Source organism: Nymphaea colorata, chromosome 5, assembly GCF_008831285.2.
Source record: "Nymphaea colorata isolate Beijing-Zhang1983 chromosome 5, ASM883128v2, whole genome shotgun sequence".
NCBI lineage: Eukaryota > Viridiplantae > Streptophyta > Magnoliopsida > Nymphaeales > Nymphaeaceae > Nymphaea > Nymphaea colorata.
Genome location: NC_045142.1, coordinates 4,259,118 through 4,284,332, shown reverse-complemented (window position 1 = coordinate 4,284,332; position 25,215 = coordinate 4,259,118). Strand labels below are relative to the sequence as shown.

General features: G+C 37.5%; 2 protein-coding genes across 2 annotated transcripts; one reads left to right on the top strand and one right to left on the bottom strand.

Annotated features, from left to right (window-relative positions):
• Nucleotides 1-8,235: 8,235 nt before the first annotated feature.
• LOC116253987 (protein SLOW GREEN 1, chloroplastic-like) lies at nt 8,236-12,525 on the bottom strand. Its single transcript, XM_031628999.2, has 2 exons — nt 11,422-12,525; nt 8,236-8,516 (listed from the first exon to the last, which is right to left on the bottom strand). Exon 1 carries the CDS (start codon nt 12,495-12,497, stop codon nt 11,460-11,462), a length of 1,038 nt encoding a protein of 345 aa, XP_031484859.1. The 5' UTR covers nt 12,498-12,525; the 3' UTR covers nt 8,236-8,516; nt 11,422-11,459.
• Nucleotides 12,526-18,393: 5,868 nt separating this feature from the next.
• Nucleotides 18,394-23,262, top strand: LOC116254866 (probable glutathione S-transferase DHAR1, cytosolic). The gene is made up of 6 exons (XM_031630483.2): nt 18,394-18,601; nt 18,689-18,779; nt 18,874-19,017; nt 19,262-19,379; nt 21,263-21,403; nt 23,042-23,262. The coding sequence occupies exons 1-6, from the start codon at nt 18,526-18,528 to the stop codon at nt 23,126-23,128; spliced, it is 657 nt and encodes a 218-aa protein (XP_031486343.1). The 5' UTR covers nt 18,394-18,525; the 3' UTR covers nt 23,129-23,262.
• The last annotated feature ends 1,953 nt before the right edge of the window (nt 23,263-25,215 follow it).

Sequence of the window (25,215 nt, the reverse complement as noted above, 5' to 3'; positions counted from 1 at the left end):
CAATCTTTACCTTTGTCCAATTATGGCCATTCAATGCAATCATTTGGTATAATGCATCAAGAGGTGTATCGTAAAAGGCCGGAACATGTTTATGTTTTAAACCAGGATGGAGAAATCCACATATATATATATATATATATATATATGTGTGTGTGTGAGAAATCCAAAGCACTATTTGAGGTTGCATTTAGATTTTAAGAAAACGAGTTTTCCTATTTTTAAAAATGGAGTGAATAAATTGACACCACTCATGTTTTTTTACCAAAAAAAAAAGTGTTTGAAGCTTATTACCTAAAAATATAAACTGGATTTTTAAAAATGACAATTTTTTTTTTTTATAAAACCAGTTTTGATGAAACCAATTGTTTTAGGATATCATCCAAAACACTGACATGAGTAGAGTTTTGAAATTATAATTTGGTTCCTCATAAAAACTTTATGACTCCGCCCTTGCATGTAAAGTTTGTCGAACTTTCGTTAATTGGAGCAGATATTCGTGCATGGATGAGAATAATCATGCCAATATTGTTATGAGTTGTCAATATTGACAGATGCAATTATTTGATATTGATGTTTACCGATTTTAAAAACATTAGGTGCGACTAAGTGATGGTTTCAACGTCAAAATTATTTCAAAATGTGATTTGACATGTAACGAATACGTGAAACGCCTTTTCTGGTTTAATGAATAGGAATTGTGCAAAGATACATGCATAAATACTCACGCAATACATAATAGTTAAGAACAATTTATTCAAGACAAATGAATAAAAAAATTTATTCTGGTGGTGCGTTTATTTTCATCTACCATTTTATTTATAAGCAGGACAAAATGATATCTAAATTGAATTGAATCGTTTAGGCTATTGAATAGTTAAAATGTACTAGATTTGGCAAAATAAACAAAAGAGTATATCAAAATAAATAAAAAAATTAAATGATTTAAAAACTAATAAAATGATGAATAATGTGTCACATGTGACTCTAATCCGTTGAAACTATAGTTCAGTTAATCCTAGTGAAAAATTAATAGGTCTGCTTTTTTTTTTTTCATGTGAAAGATAGAAAAGATTTTACTTCATTGGCTACACTTCCGCCACTAATCTCGTAAAAAAGTGAGTCGCAAATTATTGAATGAGGCAACACTTACTAAAACAGAGAAAGAACCCAAAACCAAAAGCCCCCATCAACTAAAAAAGTTTTATTTTTATTTTTATTTTTTTTCAAGTTTTATTTTTATTTTTATTTTTATTTTTTTTCAAGTTTTATTTTTATTTTTATTTTTTTTTCACGTTATCAAGGTGAGAAAACAGATAAAAATGATTAAAAAAGAAATATTTGTCATTATTTAATTCAATGCAACCGGAATTTACTGGAACGGACGATGGTAAAGACAGAGCCAATTCGCTAAAAACCAAGGCCCCGTATTCAGAAACGTGCGCACAATTTTTAGCATTATGGACAAAATTGAGGCCGGTAAATGAAATTTTATCTTTCTTTTTACGTTATGTACGTGTGTTTTATTCGGGGGAGCGAGAGGGTCAATCCTACCACCCGAAGCGAATCCCAAAAGCCTCTCATTGTCCTTTCCTCTGAGGTCCTGAGCTGCGTCGATGTCAATTATAGAATACGTGTATTTTATTCGACACCAATTCAAGCAAAGAGAAGCTGATCTTGTGCAGACTTTTTCATAATCATCCTTACCTTTTAATCTATTCACATATTCAGTCCTGCTTTTTGCCTACTTGATAAATTCACCTTTAGAATATATTTCCAAGTGAGCTGCAGGATTAAGACTCATTTTCGAGGAAAAGAGCTAGAGTTTCCTTTCTTTTTCATGCATCTTGAGTCGTACTACCTTAAAAGTTTAGTGAATTTAAGATTGTGAGGAATATTTGAGGGACTTATAAAAAGAGTTGTCACATCGTTATAGTGGTATTAGAACCGGTTAAATACTTTGACTTGTAGTGTTACATGCATATAAGCGTGTGCTTTAAGGGCATAGATTATAATACTCCAAAAATTAAATGAGGCATTTAAAATTGTGAAAAATCATGATAAACTTATCAAAGAAGTTGTTAAGAGATTCATTGTTTTGGTTCTTAGTCCTTTTCAGGTTGGAACCAAATTTGGTATGGGGTAAGTTGGAATGCATCTGATCTGGGGCACAAGCCCCTTGTGAAAGTGGGTCGGGTTGCTACAAAAGGTGCTTAATCGCGATGTAACAAAAAGATGAATTTGCTTTAATTAAGCAGGATTCTGAAAGATGAAAACTGAACCAAGTCGGCTAGGGCGGACTCAGCAATTCAGCTGAACTAATTGTGAATTAAGAAAAAATGTTATTATGCTTATTTAAAGAATAAAAATATGAAATATAAACAATTAATTAAACATAAAAATTAAAAAACATAAGGATTGATTAAGAAAACTATACATTGGGCTATAAGGATGAAATCACCTAATCACAACAAAGCATAGATGTCAAGGGCGAAGCCTGGCAACATGTGAATGAGAAAAATTGTTCTGAGGTGTCAATATAAAAATAAGTAATTTTTGTAAGTTTATATGAGGAATTGACCACATGGTGCCCGCGCCCACACGGCCTCCGCCCATAAAAGTTGCATCTTCCAATTGCTTACACCTCAGGAGTGAATTTCTGGCAATGGATTTTGTCCATTGTATATAAGTAAAAAAATGGATTGGAAAAATTTTCTCGAGAATTTAACTATCTCGCAAAATGGGTAAGTTTTCCATGTGAAATTAAGAAGAAGAAGATGAAGAAGAAAAAAGAGAGAGGAAGCAAAACCCTAGATGTGAAAACTTGAAGGTAAAGTTGAGACAAAGATTTACAATACCCAGCAGAAGACAAACAAGAAAGATTTGGTTTAAGGGGAAGCGTCTCTTCTCTCAGACTTTTTGTCCAACACACCATTCATTCTTTAATGTCTTCAACAAACGGGACCCTCACACTCACCATAATGTAAAATGACTATTTCCCAGGTGGTCAACCCCTCCCTAAGAAAAGTAGGTGAAAGTTGCCTAGAGAGAGAATCTTCCATGTTATAATTCATGTCTTCTTGTGCCCTCTCCTTCTTTTTAGGCACCTTGCAACATAAAATAAAAGTATGGGCAAGTTCAAGGGTCATTACAGCATATGAATGAAAAAAATTGTTTTAGTTTGATTATGAATTATATACCAATACAGAACTACATCTTCTCAAATATGCTCATAACTCTTCTGCAAATCTAACCATAGAACTGTGATCTCTTAATTATCATGCACATAAAGAAAAGTTTCAGACTAATTTTGGGCCTAAGATTGCACTTAATGAAAAACAATGTATCTTTGGAAATCTAGGGTTTTTAGCAAAGAGTATGTGTTGATCCGAGATCTTAGCTGCGGCATATAGGGATGTTAATTGATCAGACTCGAATAAGATGTACACTTTACTATATCTCCTATTTTTCAGACATTTATATTCAAATTCAGATGAAGAAAACTATACACCATATCAGAATCTCAAATCCCAAGTCATAATCAGAATCTGATTTTTAAACCGAATCCAAACCATATTATAGACACCGAATAAAAGATATTTATTTAAAACTGTATTTGATTCGAATTCGAATCTGAATCCGACCAATATTTACTTAAATGATAACCCTAATCACCCCAATCAAATGTTATTTCTTGTATCTGAATCAGATCTGAACCCTTAATCGGAATCAAATTTTATTTATATCCAATTTATTCTATGTGGTTTGGTTGAATATCATATTTAAATCGGATTTATTGACATCCTGTTGTTCTGCTAATTTGAGATCCCCTCATTGAAATGAGTGCCTCGATTTTGTATAGAAAATTTCTGTTAGCATAATTTGGTTGAAATAAGAATGAAATTTATATGTAACTGATTATAAAATTCAGGAGTGAATACTAAATTATTGTTCTTAATACGACAGTGAGCCACTAGACTATGAAACAAATTCGAATATTTAATGTGACAATCCGTGCAAAATTATTGAATCCTGACATTTGACCAAATTGTTGCAACGATCAAAGCAGTACTACAAATAAAGGTAACAGGGAAATAATTCTACATAGATTTTGTCCAGAAAAAATGTGTACAGGAACAAATTTGTCCTGCATTGGTCCACGATATGTCATGGTACAAAGGCGTTCAACGACGCTCAGAAAGATTCCTCTCCCTTGAACGTACTGAGCTTCTCAGATCTGTTCCGGCTTTTAAATTTGAACCCCGAAATTGAAGCCCGAATTGGTGGCAAATCCATTTCATTCGATGGCGGATACAAAGGTAAAACACGTATCATTTTCTATTATTTTTTTAAATATTTTTTTTTAATTTTAAACTCTCTTATATATATTTTTCATATGTTAATTTCTTCGAAAAACAAATATAGTAATACTTTTTGCATATTCACAAGTAGTTCAGTTGAATCACAAAATTGGCCAGTTTTTTTTCTTTTTTTTTTTTTTTTTTTTGCTAAAGGCGCTAATGCTTAGTGACTCAGGTTTAAAACCTTTTAGAAAATCTTAAATCCTTCAAATACAACGTGAAAAATTGAAGGACAACAAGTCAAGTTATATGAGTCTATGCAGGGGCGGAGGGAAAGAGGCCAGCAAGGGCCTTGCCCCCCCTTATATTTTAAAAATATGTATGTAAATTTTTTTAAAAATAGTTTAATATATATATAAAATTTGAAAATTTATATTTTGGCCTCTGTTAAAATTTTGAAACTATAGTTTGGCCTTTGCGACGAAAAATTCCTAGCTCCGCCCCTGAGTTTATAAACAACTGTTCACACCAGCGCACATGTAGCTCCGCAATCCCATTCTGCTCTGCAATGGAAGATTCCCAAAGGCATTTGTCTTTGTAACAAGATCTTCTTCGGGTTTGATCTCAAAGAAGAAGGCCCATGAAGTGGTTTAGTCTAGAACATTCCCCACAATCCCCAAAAATGAAAAAGAAAGTTTTAATTAGCCCTATAAGGACATTCGTTTGAGTGCTCTTCATATGGTGTCAATCTCAAAGAAGCTGGGAAAACAAACACTCCTGGGAGAAATTTTCCCACTTTGGCTAGTGCATGCCCCTCATTTGCAGAGATGGGGTGTCCTAGAGGGAAATATTTTCTCACAAGGTTTCCTTTCATAAGAAGGGTTTTGTTTTAACTTCAAAATTGAAAGAAATGCTCCTTAAAAATGCACCAACAACTTTAGATCATTATCTAATCTGAAGTAAACCTTTATGTCAGGCTTCGTGTCTAACTTGAGACCCTTAGTTCGATAAACCTTGGATTTGAACGTGGAACTCTTAATCACATTAGCAAATTCGCAGCAAACACATGCTCGGAATTGAGATCCGGCCGTACTTTCGAGCAGCTCGCTAGGAAAATGACCAAACAACCAAGTAGATTTTCTCCAAGTATAGATTATCAGAATTCCAAGAGGGGACTCAATTTTTCATTCAAATCAGACTAAGGGGGACCAGGTGAAGACCCTTGAACAAGTCCCAACCCTGCCATTTTACAGATCTTGGATGTTTGATAGTTCTCTCACAAAGGATGGTAGATTGAATGGACAATATTAAGTGGAGACCACTTCTTGGAGGGTTCTTCATCCAAACCAACAAAAAAAGGCCCAGAAAGAAATGAAGTTTAGCTTATGGCCAAACCACAGGCCATGACCACAATCACATGGCTTCTCTTGAAGGTTTCATGCAGTGCCTTGGATTCCCCATACAGCTAGCTAAGTACCAAATGTACTTCAGTTCTAGACTTTGAATGAGGCAAATGGAAGAATTTCCTTATTCTATAGCTGCTGCAGGATTTGTTCACAGACAGTGAAAGTCTTCGTTTTGTTCTGCAGTACAAAAGGAACAGGAAGGCAAGAATTACTAGTTTCATGAGAGGGTAGGTGCAATAATTGTTATATGAGAGGACACTGGGAAATGGCTATAAAAGCCCCTCACATTCCCATCTAAGGTTAAAAAAAAGAAAAAAAATCTATCCAGTGGTGCTCAATTGTGGAGACAGAAATTTTTGGCTGAGGGGTGCTATTCAGGAATTTCAAGTATTTGAAGGCACCCATATGAAAATAAAGAAAAAAATGTGGGGCTGGTGTGGGTAGCAAATATGTAGCTCCGCTATTGGTAGTGTGTGGCAGGTCGGAGGCTCAGAAGCCATATATATATATACACACACACATACACACACACAAAAGATGTCAGAGGAATCCCTAAGTTCTGAGCCATAAATTATGAGTAAGATTTGCTTTCTCATTCCTAATTTGAGGTTCATTTGAATCTTACCATGAATTTTAAAATGTACCAGCAAAACCTCTTTCTAAAGCCACATTAGTAATCTTGGAATGCTTGATAAAGCTCACGTACAAAGTTAATTTGAACTGTCAAGACACTACGTATACTCAAAAGTGGAAAGCCAAAAAGGTTGCGCATATCACAAAGAAGTCAGTTTGATCTAAAACTCAGCTGCAAGTCAGCTCGGCTCAGTTAGTTTACTTATAAGCAATGTTGTTAAGTGCGTTGATGCGAAGAGACATGCTAAGCCTGTGAAGCAACGTATAGCATAGTGATGTGTAAACATCACAACAAAAAATATCAAATACATAATATCCACAAAAATAATTTGAAATGATGTAAATGGACCAAATAATGGGTATCATGTGAGATATAATCAAACTGAGATTAAATATAAAACCAAGTTCCAATTTCCAACCATCATGACAAATATGTCCAATATAGCTTTCCACTTTTGTAAAACAAGTTTGAGAGGTCTACTACAATGTTAGGTTCTTGTTTTTGGTTTTTTTGATATGTAAAGTACTTGTGTCAAAGCAGTAGTTGTTACTCTTCTAGTTTTGCTATTAGCTGATCTAAATGCTTTGATGCCATTTTGATGTGCATAAATTTTTTTGTTAATAAATGGTAGGAGATTTCTTCCAGCCTTTTTTACTAGAAGCGTCTTTAGCCAGGTTTTCAAAAATTGCTCTATTAATACAAGCAAAAAAACCTTTTAACTCAAAGACCTAAACTTTATTTGTTTTTTGGAAATGGAACGAAGAATATTAAAGGCATAAAACTCAGCCGATGCAACTAAAACGGATTAATTGAAAAAATCATTCTTTTTTTTTTCCCATGCTTCTTGGGTCCAAGGTTGCGTTGGTGCCTGGGATAGAATCAGTGCACCCTCAACTTCTTGTTGTGCCTACTTCCATAAGGCATAGAAGGCACCACCCAACCGCTCAATGAGAATAGAATTTTGGGTCAAGGCTGCGTCGTTGCCTGAGATAGAATCAGTGCACCCTCAACTTGTTGCTGTGCTCTACCTCCCTAAGGCAAAGAAGGCAGCACCCCATGAGAATAGAATTGAAGACGTGCTGTCAACATGCCACCAGCCTCCCCAAAAGCGCTGCACTCCTTGAGGCAAGGATTCATTCTCTTGAAGAAGAGGAAAAGGTCGATGCATTAGTTGCTCAAAATGAAGACCAAAATAATAACATGAGTGTTCAGGTTGTTCCGAAGGGAGGAGAGAGATACTTTTGAAGTCGAGAACAGAGGCTGTGGCTTCGGTTGGGAGGTCGGGAAGCAGGGGGAGAGAGCAGGAGTTTATGCCCAACGAGGATGGTGCAAAGAGTGAGAACGGTAGATTGAATGCTGCCAAAGAAGGCAAATGAATTTCCCCTAACTGAGAGTCTACGGAAGGAAGTGAAATGCAAGTTCCACACTAAATAATGTAAACAAAGATTTCCAAGTTATATACAGAACCATATAAAAGAAATTTTGCAAACGATGGAAGCTTAAGAAGTTGGACCAATAGCTGCAGCATGTTTTGATGGCGAGGGCTGAGGCTTCTGAGTTCTAGCAATGGCTGAGGCTTCTCACAGCGGCAATGAAGGCGGCGGATGACTCCCCAAAGGGCCGGCCAGCGTGGATAGTGAATGAAAGGGGAATATGTGAGTGAACGGGGAGGATGAGAGAAAGGAGGAAAACGGTGAGGCCACACAAGGAAAAAAAAGTTCGAGCCTGTTAAAACCTTCAAAAAGATTGTTCGTGCCTGATGCATGCCAAACACACATGCAAGCACCAAAATCAACGGATTTGTCGCAAATTTTCGTTCGAGTACCAAAAGTTTCAAACAAAACAAAATGGCTCATCAACTTACGATCCAAAACAGAGATGGTATCATCTCGAAATCTACGCACGTACTAATGGGCTATTTCATCATTAAAAAGGGCAAAACGCAGAAATTAACTTTAAATCTCCAAGCATTTTTGCCATAAAAACTCTGAATTGAGGGAAGAAGATGACTGCCCTGGAGAAGCCCTAACCGGATCAAGCTCCCCTTCAGTCTTTGACAGCCAACCAGTAGACAAGTCACAAAATTGAAACTGCTAACAGAAACCGCTTCACAGGAAATTAATACCGTAAAGCTGCAAGCTATATTGAGGGCCTATCACGGCGAGGCACGAACACATCCTGCAACAGAAGCAGATCTTTCATGAGGAAAAAGAACCGCTAAATTCAGCAGAATGAAATCAGAAAAGCCCTCTCATGACAACAAGTAATGGTAGACATAAGATAGAAGATATGAGCACGCAATAAATGCTTCTCGCAACAATGTAACTCAAAAATTGGCCTCATTAGATTTAAAATGGAAATCTGTGGAGACATTAAAAAAGATATCAACTAACCTATTTCTTTTCATAGCCATGTCCTGACACAATTATAGATGAGATAGAAAAGAGACTCAATTAGGGCATAAGCAAAAACAAAAAATACATGGTGTGTTCATGTGCATACCCACAGAGACATGTAATTGGAGAAAAATTTCAAAATTTCAGGGGCCTGATATTAGTCTTTGGGAAACTTAGTCAACACATTCAGATTCAAATGACACATGATCAATCCATTTGGGTATGAGAAGTGGCTGTAATATTTTTGTCTGAGCTAGTTCCTTAAGCCCAATACTATGCCAGACAGCTCAAGATCCTTGATCATTCAGTTTTATAAATAAATGAAGCTTTTGAGGGATTTAAAGCGTGGCTAGAGAGTATGACCCATAGCCATCAGTCACGTGTGTAAATTAACTGACATGTGAAGGAAGCATATAAAGTGGGAGCTAGTTGAGGCTCAGCTGATTTAGGCATGGGACAGGCTCCCGCAACCCCCCCAAAAAAAAAAGCCCAAGTTGAACTAGGATGCTGGTCAAATTCCAAGAATTAGTGAAGGAAAAGCCTCGTTAAATGAACTTGACTGAAGCCTAATTAATCTTGATAGACATATACAAATCCAATATTCTTTCTGCTCATGTCAACCATTAATGTCCTACCCATCAGAGAGGAAGTTCATCTCCTATGCATGAGGTGGCAGGATAAAATCTCACCCCAGTAACACCATGTGGTTATTTTCTCAGGCAACAGTTTCACAATCACCATAACTAGTAGGGTCTAGCTCGTGCTTTAACTTCAGCTGAGCTTCAATAGGAATCTTTATTCCTGCTCTAACTCCGTCCAGCTTCACACTTGTACCTTCTAAATGGACCCAATCTTGTCATGTGTTTCTTTAAGCTCAGTTCTCCTATGTGCACCTCTACTAGGATCTTCACAGAAGAGCCAATTTTTTTGCTTGGAATTTCCTAGGAACCAGATCAGTAGCCAACATATCACAATGGGCATGGAATACATCTTCTTAATATTGCATCATGTGCTGGCTAGGAGCAAAGATCTAATAAAAAAACATACATTCAGAAAGGCCATCAAATACCATAAAAATTCATTCTTAGTACACCTGTGAGGAACCCATAAATGCAAGTGGCTACTTACTAGTAGCCACTAGAAGCACCTTAAGAAAAATTTAATGGTAGTGATCCCCAAACCATACCACAATGTTCACCATCTTATTGTTGAGAAAGGCATGAGCTATAAAAGTATGATACAGAAATGTTCAAGATAAGATTTTACTAATATCTCTTCCCCTAGTGCGATTTTTCACAAGCAAACAAAATCATTTCATCAGTTCAAAAATCTTCCTTCACTGAATGACATTATTTATTGAATGCTTAGAGCCTTGGACCATAAAGTAACAAAAAGGTGCATAAAAAAACGACTACCAGTAAACCAGATGGACAATGTCCTCTGATATCAAAGATAAAGTGCACAAAGCTCATAAGCGACTTCATATGCATCAGTTGGTATATTGTATCTAGAAATCTACAATTTCGGATGCCATCCACCAGACTTGCCTAAGTTTTTCAATATACATGAAACAGGTACCTCATGATAACAGCTCAAACAATTACCATACTATGTTGTCAAAAGTGCTAACAGAGCCTAGGCAATGAGGAGTGCCTACAGCCTAAGCGGTTTAAGCGGTAGAAGAAACAAAAATATAGAATTAATAACACACAACACTGAGTGCTGTATAGTCGCATAAATAGACATACACACACAGACGTATAAAATTAATTATTCAATGTAAGATCACATGCAATAATGGAAAGTGAAAAACAAGAACAAGAAAAAGATGTATCGGAAGAAAAGTAAGGGAAAAAAGAACAAAATTTTAGATTAATGCAAAGAAAATGTTAGGCTATTGAGTACCTAGGTGCCATAGGCATTGCTCTACGGAAGTTGCATAGGAACAGCTGTCTTAGGACAAGCAAAGCTTGAGAAACTAGGTGAGCCAGGGCCCAAGAGCCTTTGACAACATAGCTACCACATAAACCATGCATTTTCCTACCCGAAGCTGTATATCAGTAAAAGGTAATCTGAAAATTGCGACGTGCATTTTATGGTGCCTTTAACTCTCAAAAAAGAAAACTTCTGTAGAATGTTAAGCGAGGTTAGTCTACACTGAGTTACATTCTAGTCCAACTGAAACCTGAGTTTTATTTGTATATTAGCAGGGCCTTCGGCCCTCATAAATATGATAGAGGCATAGAGCCTAACATGAATTCAAAGTCACTACACAAAAGAAACCCATTTCCTCAAAAAACCAAGAAAAACCTGAATTCGTAGTGAAGTTGACCTACAAAAGTATTCATCAAGCACAGTAAAAAACAAATGAATAGAGTAAACATCTTTTAAAGGTAGATCACACATAGAAAATGCAACAAAGAGCATGGTACTTCCCAATAGACAAGGGGGTGCAACCCTAGTTGCAGAAAACTACAAGCAAAGAACAAGGAAAGAAACAAGAAAAGAAGTTCAAGCATAGAACCAGAAGAAAAAGAAAAGAAGTTCGACCACAAGCAAATTAGTCCATTGGATTTCTGCTACTTTTCTTCCTTTAGCGAATCTGCTTGAGCAGTATAAATTCTAAGTTGCAAACCAGATTCTTCCACCACCACATTCAAATGATGAAAGCCAGTTGAACCACTTACTCGAAGAAAATGTAGGTACCACCCAAGCTCAACCATTGTCATCTCCTGGCACCCTGCTTCTCAGACAGTCGAGAGAAAACGTTGGTCGACAGTACATTGTCACCGAAGACTCTGGTATAAGGATGACCCCTGGGAACGAGTCGCCGGCACTTCTCAAATTGCTTCTCTGCGTCAACCTTCTTCCTCATAAGCGTGTAAAGGACGCCTTGACAAAGATAGGGCCTGAAATCCCTGGGCTCCTCCTTCACGAGCTCCTGGTAAACCTTTAATGCTTCATCATACTGGCCCCTGATTACCTTAATTTGCGCCATGAGCAACCGAAAATCGCGAATTTCTTCCTTCCTCTTCTCCTTCCGGCACCGTGCCATGGCCGATTCTATTCTCCTCGAGATAGTGTCCAATTCCTCAAACGACTGCGATTGCGAGGCGGCGATACTCACCAGTCCCTGGTAGGCCTCGACGGAGAGGGGCTCTTCGGCGAGGATCTCCTCGAACCCCTGCACCGCTGCCTCGACGTCGCCCACACGGTTCAGGAGCTGAGCTCGCGTCAATGGCCATCTCTTCTCAGCCGGCTCGACGGCGGCGAGGCGATCGACGGCCGATATCGCCTCCAGCAGATTTGCAGCCTCGACTTTCACCTCCAGAAGTGCCTTGAGGGCATCGACATCATCGGGGTTCGCCTCTAGGTACTCCTCCACAAACCTCTCCTTCTCCTCCGCCGTCTCGTTCTCCGCAGCTTCTGCGACAGCCGGGGTGGCAGAAGGGAGCGTGTTTGCGGCAGAAGGGGAGCAGAGGCAGCCAAGGAAGACGATGGTGGTCGTCAGGAAGACGCCACTGCTGCGGAAGACCGACACCAGGGCTTGAAGAGGGCCGGACATTTGGTTTTCCATGGCTGCCAAACCGCTTCTCCTAGTCGCCGCGATAATCCGAGCGCTTCTGTGGGACTTGGGGATGGTGGTGGGTTTTCTTGGGATTCTGAGGATAAACGAGCATGTACTGGAGAAAGGAGACGACAAAGAGGACTGTGACGAAGAGAGAGGGATAGAGGAGCCATGGATGCCAGCAACTGCTTCCATTTCCTCCCGCTTCTTCTCCCCCTCCTCCTCGTTCTTCTCTCGAGTCTGGAGATAGGAATATAATTGGATCCAATTGACCCGACTCAAATGTTGTACCCGATCCATTGAATTGAGGCATGACTCATAATACTTGCTTAAATCAGGCTCACGGGTCACGGGTATAGTTCTAGTACAAAATCCAGACCCGTGAGAAAAACAAGCAGATAGATTATAAACTAAACTCATTTAAAACCAAGTCCAAATTTTAAAAATTCACCTAAACGGGTATCTAATTTTCTCCATCAGACTTAGGCCACCCCTAAAAACCAGACCTTTTGAATCATTTATATCTTAAACAAAATATGAACAATCTAAAATGTTTATAAACATTAACTCAACGTACAACGAGTCTCAGTTTAGTTCTCAAAATATAGTGAAATTTTTGATGTTACAAGAGTCATTGATTTTTCTGAATATGTATTTCTCATCAAAACATTCTTAAGTTCATGATCCACCAATTATATATATATATATATATATATATATATAAGTACTGCAAATTCAGTCTCAACCCAAATGAGCAAGCTGGGATAAAAAAAATGTGAGGCTTCTATTTCAAAGTATAGCAAAGGAAAGCCATTAATGAAAATTTCTCTATTTAGAACGTGATTGTTTTGGTGAGAAATTGGTAGGTGTTAGACACTTATATTAAGTAGATATGAAACAATCTCAACCATTGGTCTTATTAACAATTAAGAGAAGAACAAGAAGAATAAAGTAGCAACTGAGATTGCTTCCTAACCAGATAGCCACAAGAAAGAAAGTATTAAAACTGTGACACTTTTTTACCATTAATGGTCCATACAAACCGTAAAAAACCATCAATAGGGGCGTCACTGTTGCTAGCACCACAGCATGGTATACTGACATTTTGAATCATCATCAGTAACGTCTCCCCTACAGTGACAGCAAGCCAAATGCGTTACTATATTATTATACTGACCGTTTTGCATGATCGTCTACTTCTGACCGTTTCCCTAACATTGATGACGTATGCGTGCAGCTGTGACGGTAGTTGAACAGTCACTGTATATCATCTTGACGGTTTCCATGATCGTCAATGAAGTCCCGCCAGTAAATGGAGCGATATTGCCGCTGTTTTCTAACCTGTGGAAGTGAAAATATCATTCTCAGAGGATACAGTTTCGCTATAGTGCTTAAACTCGAGTATACACATTTTACTGACGCATCTCAACAAGATTGTTCTGTAAAGCTTGGTGCAATCAAATAATATGGCCCGGTAGGAACGGGCTGTGTTACCAGTCTTCTCCTATCAAACCAGTCCCAATTCCCTTTAACTAGGTCTACCTTGAACTTAGGTAGGGTAGGGTTGGAGCCACACTTTTTTTTAGAAGAGGCATATAGTATTTTTAAAGTTTATCCAAAGCCAAATAATAGTTTTCATAAAAGACTTTTATGTATATCAAGTTAATAATTTTCATAGATGGTTATTATGGTTCTCAACTTTTTTTTTTTTAGTTAGAACCAAAACTGTTAAGAGGCAAGTTGAGATCCATCGAACTAGGAGCCGGAACTCATGAGTGGGTCTGGTTGTTAAAGTTAGGCCTAGATCAACTTCAACTTAAACCCTTTAAACCTTATTAGTATCAAGAAGTCAAAATTTGGGAAAGGGTAATTTTTCTGTTAGAATATATTTACATGATTACTGGTGTTTATATATATGTTCATGTGTACTAAATGTTCAAAGCCTTAAGAACTTTGATTTATAGAAATTTATAAATAAATAAATTAAATTGTCCCATTTGGTAAGAAAAATGGGAATTAGTGTTTAATGAATCTATTTTAAATATTCATCCGAAAGATTAAGCCATGTTCATGTTTGTTTGTTTGTCCCGTATTTGCCTCCTCCCACCTTCGTGTTCGAATGCCATGTCCATCATTTTCCCGTTAAAAATGCAAACCAACAGTATTATAACGTTATCTTCATCTTGCGTTAGCTTGTGAACTAAACGTTTTTTTCCTTCTCAATTGGCTTTCGGAGGCGATATTTTCTCTCGGTGCTTGGATCTGGACCTTTGGATCTAGTTCTAGATTGATCCAGTTCCAGCTCAGCTCCACTTCTTGTCCTCTTCCCTTGTTTTTGAAAGAGCACATTTTGGTCCTTGACCTAAAAGGTAAGGGTAGAATCTGGACAGCAATGTCCCAAAGCGAAAAACACGACCAGATTCATTGCCCCGACCGTCCAGGTTCATTGGAGAAGACAGTGACGCATATGCCCCTAAGCTTTTATTAATACGACCGTTTGAAGACAAGTGACATTTTGAATGAGATATAAAGGAGATATTTGTCCTTTACGATAAAAACTCTTAGACCTTTCCGTGGCCATGAATTTACCTTAAAGATTGAACAGATTCATAAAACACTAATCAATCAGATTGGACGTTTTTTTACAAACTCCACCTACCATATAAGGAGTTCTCGCATTCACCCACAGGTCATACAATTGAGTTAACACAACCGGTTTGGTCCAGCTACCAGTCAATTGATGTTTAACTCCGCCCTACTGAAGCAGGAGTTCATCATCATCCTTTCACTTGAATGATGCGAATCCGAAATTGCAATATGTACTCCGATTCAGTTGGTTCACTCGGTAGGTTCAAATCAGATATATTGACATCCCTATTTGTAAACTCTCATTCATGCACATAACATAGTATTTGTGTCTTTTTAATTAGCATTTATCTACGACAATAAATATTCTTTGGGCAGGACTTATTCATTTACCATTTGATATATTCGTGAAATCTATTGATGATAATAAAATGACAACTGAAATAATCTCATGTCAAACTCTATAAAAGGTCCCTTTTTCCTATCTTTCTGCTTTGAAACTAAACACAACATAGCCAGAGCTGGCATTAATTTTGCTTAAATGTTATCTTATTTGATCTTACGTATCCTTGCATATTTATATGGAGTTTCTGCTTATGTCCGTCGGCCCATATAATGTTGTATCATATTATTTTCTATTTTTTCTTATTAGAAAAAGTACTTTTAATAATTAATTTTCAATTGTCACTTTTATCATAAGTGACATGCGGTATAGAAGTTTTGCTACAATCTTCATTAGAAAGAGAATTCTGGGTGTGAAAGGAATAAAGGAGAATGAAGAAAAGGAATAAAAGATCAGAACCAAATTGTGTATATAATATAATGGTGGAGCCAAATATGAGCCAGGGTGACTATATATATATATATATATATATATATATATATATATATATATATATATGATTTCAAACAAAATTTCTAATATGTTTATAAATATTTGTCCAACATAAAACATGTCTTAATTGGAGTTGTCTCTAAGAAAAACACTCATCTTTTTCACCATTCAAAACTTGATGCCATAAGAGCCATTCATTTTTTGATTACTATAGGAACATGTCAAATTCAAAAAATGACTTAGTATATGGTTTTCATCAAAACACTATTAAGAGCATATCTATATGGTTGGATTAACAAAAAAGTACTTGAGCAATCAATTTTGGCTGGTCTGGTATTATGTAACCTTTAATTTGTGACCCCGCTCAGATTAAATTCTATATGTGTTCCCTGTTGACTTGAAATCCTGGCTCCGCCACATTATTATAAAGTGGCCATACATTTTCTTTGAAGGAAAATGCATGAAATTATCAGCCATTTTTTTATTTTCAGCTATGTACTTTACAATTAGGGCTGCTCAACGAGTCGAGCTAACTCAAGCTCGACTAGAATTCGCTCGATAAACTTGATTTGAACTCGACTCATTTATTAAACGAGTCGAATTCAAGTTAAGAAATGAACTCAATAACCTAAACGAGTCGAGCTCGAGTTAAGTGGAGGCTCAGGTCGGTTAAACTCGGTTAAGCTCCAGACATAAATATATAAAATACTTCTCATAAAATTATCAAAAAAGTAGATTGTTCAAATTGGTATACACATGATTATCAGGTGAGCGAGAGGTTAACAACCAACGACCGTGTTCCCTAAAAAAAAAACTCTACAGCTAGGGTCTTGGTTTGCATCGGCACTAGCGATGACTATGGTGCATCCTTTAACTTGGGTATTGAATGCTACCAGTTAAGACATAGAGATATTGAATGGTGAAAAAGATGAGTGTTTTTCAAGACCCTTAGTCCGACAAACTAATTTATGCCCGCTGAGGTCATCATATCGGTGATTTAAAAAGCATTTCCTTCTTAATAAGTTTTTTATAAAGCTTGTTTCTATATTTGCTTGTGTATAAGTTACACAATCCCAAACTTTTGCTTGATAAAGCTGAGTTCATGCATAGATATCTTTGCTTGGCTGTAAATCATAGGAACACGAGAGTATTTACCTAGTGAAAAAAATGGACGAGTAACTTAGGTTCTGTTTGACGCACAAGAAAAATATTATTCAATGTTGTTTTTTTTTTCTTGTATGGTTTTTCCTACGGCATCAAACATAGGCACTTTACCATGCATTTTTTATTGAAATTGAAAAAACTTCCTACGCAAAAAAGTCAGACATTTTTATGCCCGACTCTTTTCCACGAAAAATTATTGATTCCGTACATTAATAATTTTACCATGCAAAAAACTTCACGTGCATGAAACTGAGCCTTAAGAACTCACCTACGAGTCATAAAGTATTTCACATGGAAGAAAAAAACTTGGAAAGCAGCCAGAATAGTTGTTGGCAATTAATACTTGGAGAAGAGCATGTTGGTGCTCCATCTAACCACGTCCCTCTTAAGGCTTAAATGTCAGCATCATGAGAAGCACAAGCAACTCTACTTGCCATTCAAACACAAAAAGGTAAGGTAGAGACGATGGGAGGGTGGCGAGTCTTCAATTCGGCAGGTGTGGACGTTGTGTGGGCAATCGTGGACACATACCAACAAAAAATGTTTATTTTCATATTGATACTACATGGTAATTTTTCTGTGGCCCTTGAAAATTTAAAATTTTATAACTAGTATTTTCCAAAAACTCACGTATAAATTTATATACATTTACATATTAATGATCATGTTCAAATAAAAACTTACATATTATGTTCCTCGTGCCAAAATTTCCGAACGACCATTTCATGCATTATTCACTTTTGTTTTTATACGTATGTGGATTTATATGAACTCATCAACAAGAACCAATTGCAGATTTGAAGATTAAACCGTACTGATCATTATGTTTAGGCAGTTTTATGATGTTAAATCTAACTTAAAAGCTTAAGCTCAAGATCAGGCTCAAGCTCAAGCATGAAACAATTCGGTGTTGGCTTTCCAACTTTCAACGTGGGACGCTTATGGGAACCTAGATGAATTGGCTTATTTGTGAACTATAATATGCTGGGATCGATAAGCAGAAAAATGAGACGTGGACTTCACATATCCAATATGGTTTTGAAACACAACTAATATTGTTAACTTCAATTCAGATCATCGAGATTCGAAAATCGTAATGGTCTCAATTTCGAAACGATTTATTGAAAAATGAAGTGGGGTCTTAGATCCATTGATTTTCAAACAAACAAGTTATGCAACGATGCTTGAGTCAATCGATTTTTTTCTTTGTTTATTTTTGAAATTCCTAGTTTCACTTTCTTGTGCATTTGTCGTCCTCGTTCTGTGCTTTTCTTGGTTCTTTTAATTGTTCATGTTTTACAATTCTTTTAGTCCAAAACTAACTGCGTTCAATTCGGTCTGATTTTCTAAATTTTAGACAGATCAGTTGTATCAGAAGCTGATTTTAACTATACTGAAATGCCAAAAGATTGTTATTTTAGTGATTTCTGCAAAATCTCGGGCAAAAACATTGCCCAACTGCTGTAAAATTAGTCAAATTTCATGTCGGTAGTCCCAATTTTCCAGGCCACGGGGATCGACCGATGCGTTAGAGATGGCTGCCTTGCACAATCGAAGCATTTAGAATTGCCCATAAATATGCGAAGACGTAGTTGAAGACGCATCACCAGAGAGAGAGAGAGAGGGAGGGGCGTGGCAATGGCAAATGAGGCAGTAGCACCGTTGGAGATATGCGTGAAAGGAGCAACAGGCCAACCCGACGTCTTGGGAGACTGTGAGTGCTGTTCCTCCCTCCCTCTCTCTCTCCCTTCACCTCTTGCTCGCTCTATCTCTCTCACGGGGAGCTGGTGATCACCAACAGGTCCTTTCTGCCATAGGGTTACGCTTACGCTGGAAGAGAAGGGCGTCCCCTACAGCTTGAAACTGGTGGATCTCTCCAACAAGCCAGATTGGTATGTTGCTTTCTCTGATAGTTGGGTGTCGGGAAATCGGCCTCGACTTCTTTTTTTTTGGCCCTTAACTTTATTCTCAAGCTGGTGTTTTCAGGTTTTTGCAGATCAGCCCGGAAGGCAAGGTGCCGGTTCTGAAGGTGGATGATAAATGGGTGCCGGACTCTGACGTGATCACCCAGATTCTCGAGGAGAAGTTCCCGGATCCGCCGCTTGCGCCTCCACCGGAGGTCGCCTCTGTGTATGAACCCGTTGCCATGCTCGAAATATTTCCTACTGTAGAGTTGTTTTCTTCTTCATTTTTGCTTGTTGGTGGTTTTGTCAAGTATTTGCATTCTTTACATAAAAATGCGCGAGAAGTGCTGAACGAATGCATCGGTTTGGAATCCTTAAGTTGTGGGTATCGTATCTAATTGCTTATTTGCCGTTTAGGTTTTAAAGATTTTTTTTTTCTTTTCTCAATATGAAGATATTGTCCTTTGCAGAGGGTCTAAGTTATTCATCTCTTTTATCAAGTTTTTGAAGAGTAAAGACCCGAACGATGGCACAGAGCAGGCGCTTTTGGACGAACTTCGGGCACTGAATGAGCATCTCAAGGAGCATGTATGACTACCCCATGTTTTGCTTTTTAGTATAGCATCTTTTGTTTTACTAAGATTCACACTCTTGACATTACTTTCATGGGGATATTTCTCTGAGTGACTTACCATTTAGGTAACACGTTGAAATCTAGGATATTAACTAATTTAAGCTAGTTATCCAATTAAATAATTTAGCTGCCAGTAGCCGTAAATGCATACCCTAATACACTTTGTGGGAAGGCGTTCGGGGTTCACTTATCCTGTTTCTGATCATATGGGGCTCTTTCCCTTCGTTTTGTAATTTTGTAGGAAGAGAAAATACAGCATACTGTTTTGATGACTACAACTAAATCCTGAGAAGTCCTGTCCCTTTTTCACAATAGCTTTTGAAACTTCTTGCTCCTAGAAGTTGAAACCTCTATACTTGCCAGGCAGAAAATTTTATGTCTGAAGAAAAGGTCGACCGTTCAATACTGTTTTCCTATAGTCCAGGTTAAAGACGTGTCAAAAGCGTACTCATGGACATGCCTGTCGTATTGTGCTTGGCTAGGGTTGGCTAAACCAGGCTGGAAACCAAACCAAGCATTAGTATATTCTAGCAGACTATCACTGGTTCTTGTTATTTTTTCTTACAGTATAGCTTTCTTTGGGGTTTAAAATTTAGGTTCTGATTGAACTGAACACCATTTAATTGCAAACATAAACCATCTATGTCCTTGCCCGTTGTTTAGCACCATGACTTGATCTGTCTCTCAACTTTGGGCAGTGTCACTACGCAAGGCAAACTACAGAAGGCATTGCTTTAGGAGTCTGGTGTATTATGTGGTGCACGTGAAAGAATCAATCAACTGTTCTTTTTCTGCATACGTTTCATAAATTTTAGACTTGTGATGAAACAACTAAAGGTGTATCTAGTGATTCAGACCTTAAGGAAAGTAAATGCTTGTCCCTAGCCAGGAAAAGGTGGCTCCAATGGCATGATAGGCTGCATCTTGACAAGAACTACAGAAATTCGTGAGAGAAGTCTACATAGTTATTCATTATTTGAGTATATTTTTATTGGACAGCAGGCTGAAGTGCTTGAGTGAGAGACTATTCTGGATATTGACTTTTCATGGCATGTAGCATGCCTAGCTGTTAAAATATCGTTGATCCTTATATTCATGACCTACAACCCCAAAAGAAAATTTCCTATCATTTGGGGAAGTGCTCAGTTCCCTACTTTTCTCTTTGATGCAGACAAATTGGTGGATTTGTTGGTTAGCCACCTTGGCTTGATCGAATAGGCTTTATATTCTGTTTCTTATGGTTTCTCACTTTCTTGTTTGTTTTTATTATCTGATTGTACTATGTTAATGACCTTTCATTTTTCATTCTTTTGTTTAAAATTTGCTCTCAAAAAAGTTCCAAAGAAAACTACTGGCTTGCTATTGTTTGAGTGAGGCAAACGATTAATTGGATGAATAACAAACATTCAGTTTCAGGTCTGGTTTGCATAACATGGAAAATGCAACATTTGATCATTTTCAACAATGTAGCTGTAGCATATGAATCTAGGTTGATAATGACACAATAAATTAGGTTGTTCTATATTAAAAGTTGCAATTATTGATGCTGCTTTGAGAGCATTTCTCTTTCAGCTGCAAGTCCCCAGATGCTTGTTCTGATGGAGGCTTCCTCCTGTTCCTCCCTGTAAATGTTGAAGGCTGGATGTTTTACGCAACAGTTTCACTTTTTCTTGTGCCAACTTGTTTTCCAATGATGCTGGTTCCCTTTTTGATCTAATATCGGCTTCAGGTTCTCTTGGTTTTGTGTTCTGTTCTTTCTTGTCATTATGCATCTTATGTTTCTGATTATTCAGTATTTGCTAATTTATTCAAGCCATTTAACATGGTTTGTTTCCAGGGACCTTATGTGAATGGTGAAAAAGTTTGTGCTGTTGACTTGAGTCTTGGACCTAAGCTTTACCATTTGGAAATTGCTCTTGGGCACTACAAGAACTGGAGTATCCCTGAGGAATTTACCTATGTCCATAATTATCTCAAGGTGAGACATTCATGATAATTTATGAATGCAAACTTGTGATGTTCTGGCCACTCAAAATTTTCTTTGTATGTAAGGCTTCTGCTTGACAATTGAAACTGAATATGCCTCTTGTTAATGTTTCTGTCGGAAATTTTTAGGTTGATTTTTTTTTTTTGTGCTCGGGAATTTTAGGATAGCCAGTAGCCACAAAACTGACCAATAAAAAGTACCCGTACTGAAAGTCATAAACTCTTCCTTAAGTCGTGGCATATTTTTGTCAAATTTTTCATGTACTCTTATTGCATATTGCCAGAGCAGTAATGTAACTGTGCAATTATTTGTTGCATAAGTGGAAGAGAGAAGTGGAGTGGTCCTTTATTCCTTTTTGTGTGGTTGCCTTCTGTCAAGGCTGTCAAGTTTCAAGGCCATAAACCTTGCTATGCATGTGCATCTCAAGATCTTCTGTGGACATGCTTTTCCATCAACCTCTCCCAGCTAACCCTCTTGTTAGAGTACCAATTTTCTCAAGGACACCCTTGTTAAACATACAAGTTACCTGAGATTTGGAACCAACAAATCGAGCATCCTTTTTTACGTTAAGTGGCTGATCCCAAGGTCTTCTACGTCCCTTTAATTATAGATCGGGATTACGATGTCTCATTCAAAAGCATAGCATGCCTCATATTAATTTACCTATGCATCTGTGTAGAACTCTAGATCTCTGTGTTCTTAACTTCAATCTGTTGTATATATTATACAGTGGCAGTAGGTGTTTGTTTTGCATTGCTGCATGTGTATGACCGTGTAAGTTTTGAATTACATCCTATAAATTTTTGTCCGAAAAGAGAGAGAACTACCTTTGAGATTGATTTGTATCAAACAACCTTCTTTCTGGTAGAAAATGAACAGTTTGAACACCTAGGTTCATATTCTCTGAAGGTGTGTAAACAAGATGCTCTTATCTGTGGGCTTATCTCTGATAATTGTGTCTAAAATAGCAGAATGGATGATGGCTGTTAGTCTGCTATAATAATAGATGAGTTCTTCTTGCTTAAATATTTTGTGTGAAAAAATGGGTCCCTGTGGCTACAATAACGTAAGGATTATGGGGTATGTTAAGGGAAAGTCCTAGTATATAAGTATATAGATTTCATGTAATTGGTAGCAGTTGACCTGGCACTTGAGAAGAACCCCTTCCGACACTGGTGAATACACGAATGGATGAAACTGTAAAAGTTACAGGACCAGACAGCTGCTTCTGGTATGATATAAGTTGCTTAGTGTAAGAGAACGGTTTTATTGTTGATATGGTGGAGTATGCCTTCAATTTTCACTTCAGAAGTTGATGGATTAAAGTATCAAGATTAGGTGGTCTAGCAGCAGCATAGCCAGAAAATCTTATGAAATTTTTAAGGGGAGCATATTATGTTTTATGAAAGTTTTAATTGGGGATACGTGCTGTTTTTGAAACGAAATGTTTATTGGATTATCAATTTTCAATTTAGATGATGAATTTTCAACTCTATTTCCAATCCACGCCACTACTGTTGCCTGGTGCGTGAATGGTTTACAGAAAATGGCTTTCTCCACAAGTACTACAAAATGTGGTCTTGCTGTACTGCTACTGGTAATAATTTTTTCGTTCTCATCCCTTCACAGCTTTTCTTCTCCCGCGAGTCATTCGTGAAGACAAAGGCTGCAAAAGAGCATGTCGTGGCTGGATGGGCTTCAAAGGTTAATTCTTAAGGGGCAGCATGGATGTCTTCTACCTTATGTTCTTGAATTTGGAGCGTGTTTCTTAGGCTTACCTTGTAGCAGGTATCCTAGACAGTCACTGTGTTGTTTCCCTGCAAGAACTGCAATAATGCCTGTTTAGACTCTGTCTCTCTCTCTCTCTCGCTCTCACTCTCTCTCTCTCTCTCTCACACACACACACACACACACACATTGCCTGCATTCAGCTTCAATATGTGCAAACATGAAATTTCTTTCGTGGATGAATTGACATGACGGAAGTACCAACATGGTAATCCGGCATAACCAGAAAGATACTTTTCCCTTTATTCTTTCCCACACTTGGAGAAGATTCAAGGGCTACATTTAAATTTAGGAAATTCTAAGGTTATTATGTTGGAGTGCTATAAAGAAATCTTATCTTTTCATTCATTAAGCATTTAAGATCGATAAAAAGGAGCTAAAAAGTCATGTACAAATTTTGATGTACATGCTAAAAAACGTCCGTGATATCTGTTTCATAACATGCAATAGAAAACGTAAATTGAGATGGGATGAAAAAGGTGAAATTTACTAATTGTAGGTCAAGTTTGGTTTAGCAATAGGTATCTGATGCAAGTTTCATGTTTAGCTTATCGCTCATTCTCGTGGCAAGCGTCTACTGGCCTTTGACAAGCTTGGATAAGCTATTTTGGATTTCTTATCTTTTCAAATCACAATCACCTGCACTCAGGCAGTTAAGCAATTTCAGGACTGCCAACAGGAACAAAGCTTTTTCTTCAAGGCGGAAACAACCACATCCTCTGTTTGTGAGATTAGAGACGAGGCCTCATTTCCATCACACACACACACTCATCTCACACGTACACTCATCTCACACGTACACTCATCTCACACGTACACTCATCTCTCTCTCACACACACACAAGCGCTTGCGCACACACACACACACTTACGCTCACATGCACACACACACTGTCCGTATATATTTTCACACGCGCATGCACACACACACTGTCCGTATACAAAATATATATAGATTGGCTCTTAGTTGGCTTGACTGAAAACTGAACCATTAAAATGATAAAACCCTTCTCCTGACGCCATCTCATCAAGCAGCTACGACTGAGAAGCAAGTCGGACAAATTGGATAATGCATGTTCCAACTTTAGTTCATTTATTTATTTAGTAACTCGAACTCATCTTTGTTTTTGAGCTCTCGAGTCATTTAGCAAAGAGCGGCATAACTTATTCTGGCTTCTCAAATGTGTTTCATTTTCACTACGAGCTGAGATTAGCTCGATTTGCATAGACCTGAAGCTTGAGAGTGCAATTTAATAATGTCGAGATCATATAACCGCAACTTAATCTTGATGTCCTAAGTTGTTTTTTTATTCGTGAGTTTGACTGAACTAATATACATGTAAAAAGGTAAGTGAATAGGAAGCAAATTTACTTGGCAATAAAAGCTTATCTACTTAGAACGCATGATGTGGGCCTTCCGCTACACTTTGAACAAATGTGTATGCATTTGAGTCAGAGCAGATCGCTCATTACACATTTGACTTATAAACCCAAGTGAGCTATGTTTGAAGAATTGTTTGTGTTTGGTTCATTGGTCTTGGCAAGTTGCCCCTCGTTGAGCTCGTTAACATGGTTAGCTGAAATAGTTGACAAAGTGGTACTCCGAAGAGGCTGAAGCCACTCTTTATTTCCTCATATGTTCAAGGTTCGATACTCGCAATTAGAAGGTTGTGCATCTACCATTTACAATTCAAGAGTAGCATTCATGAGAATCAAATTGATGATTGAACTTTCACTGACCTGCCAATCTGACCAGTTATGCAACGCCTCAAACTGCACTTAGGTTAATAAACGTTGTCGCTTGCCTTGATATATAAAACCACCTTGGGGTTGGTCGCTCACTCATTTTGAAAGAGAGGAACTACTGTAGTCTCAACAACAGTGTTTATTTGGACTAAAAAAAGAATCTTTCGCTTTGTCTTTTAATAAGGAGAAAGTCTTCTTGTAATGGGCATGTCTTTTCCCTTTCTCTTTTAGTTAGGAGAAAATCTTTAAAGACCATAGCTTATAATGGG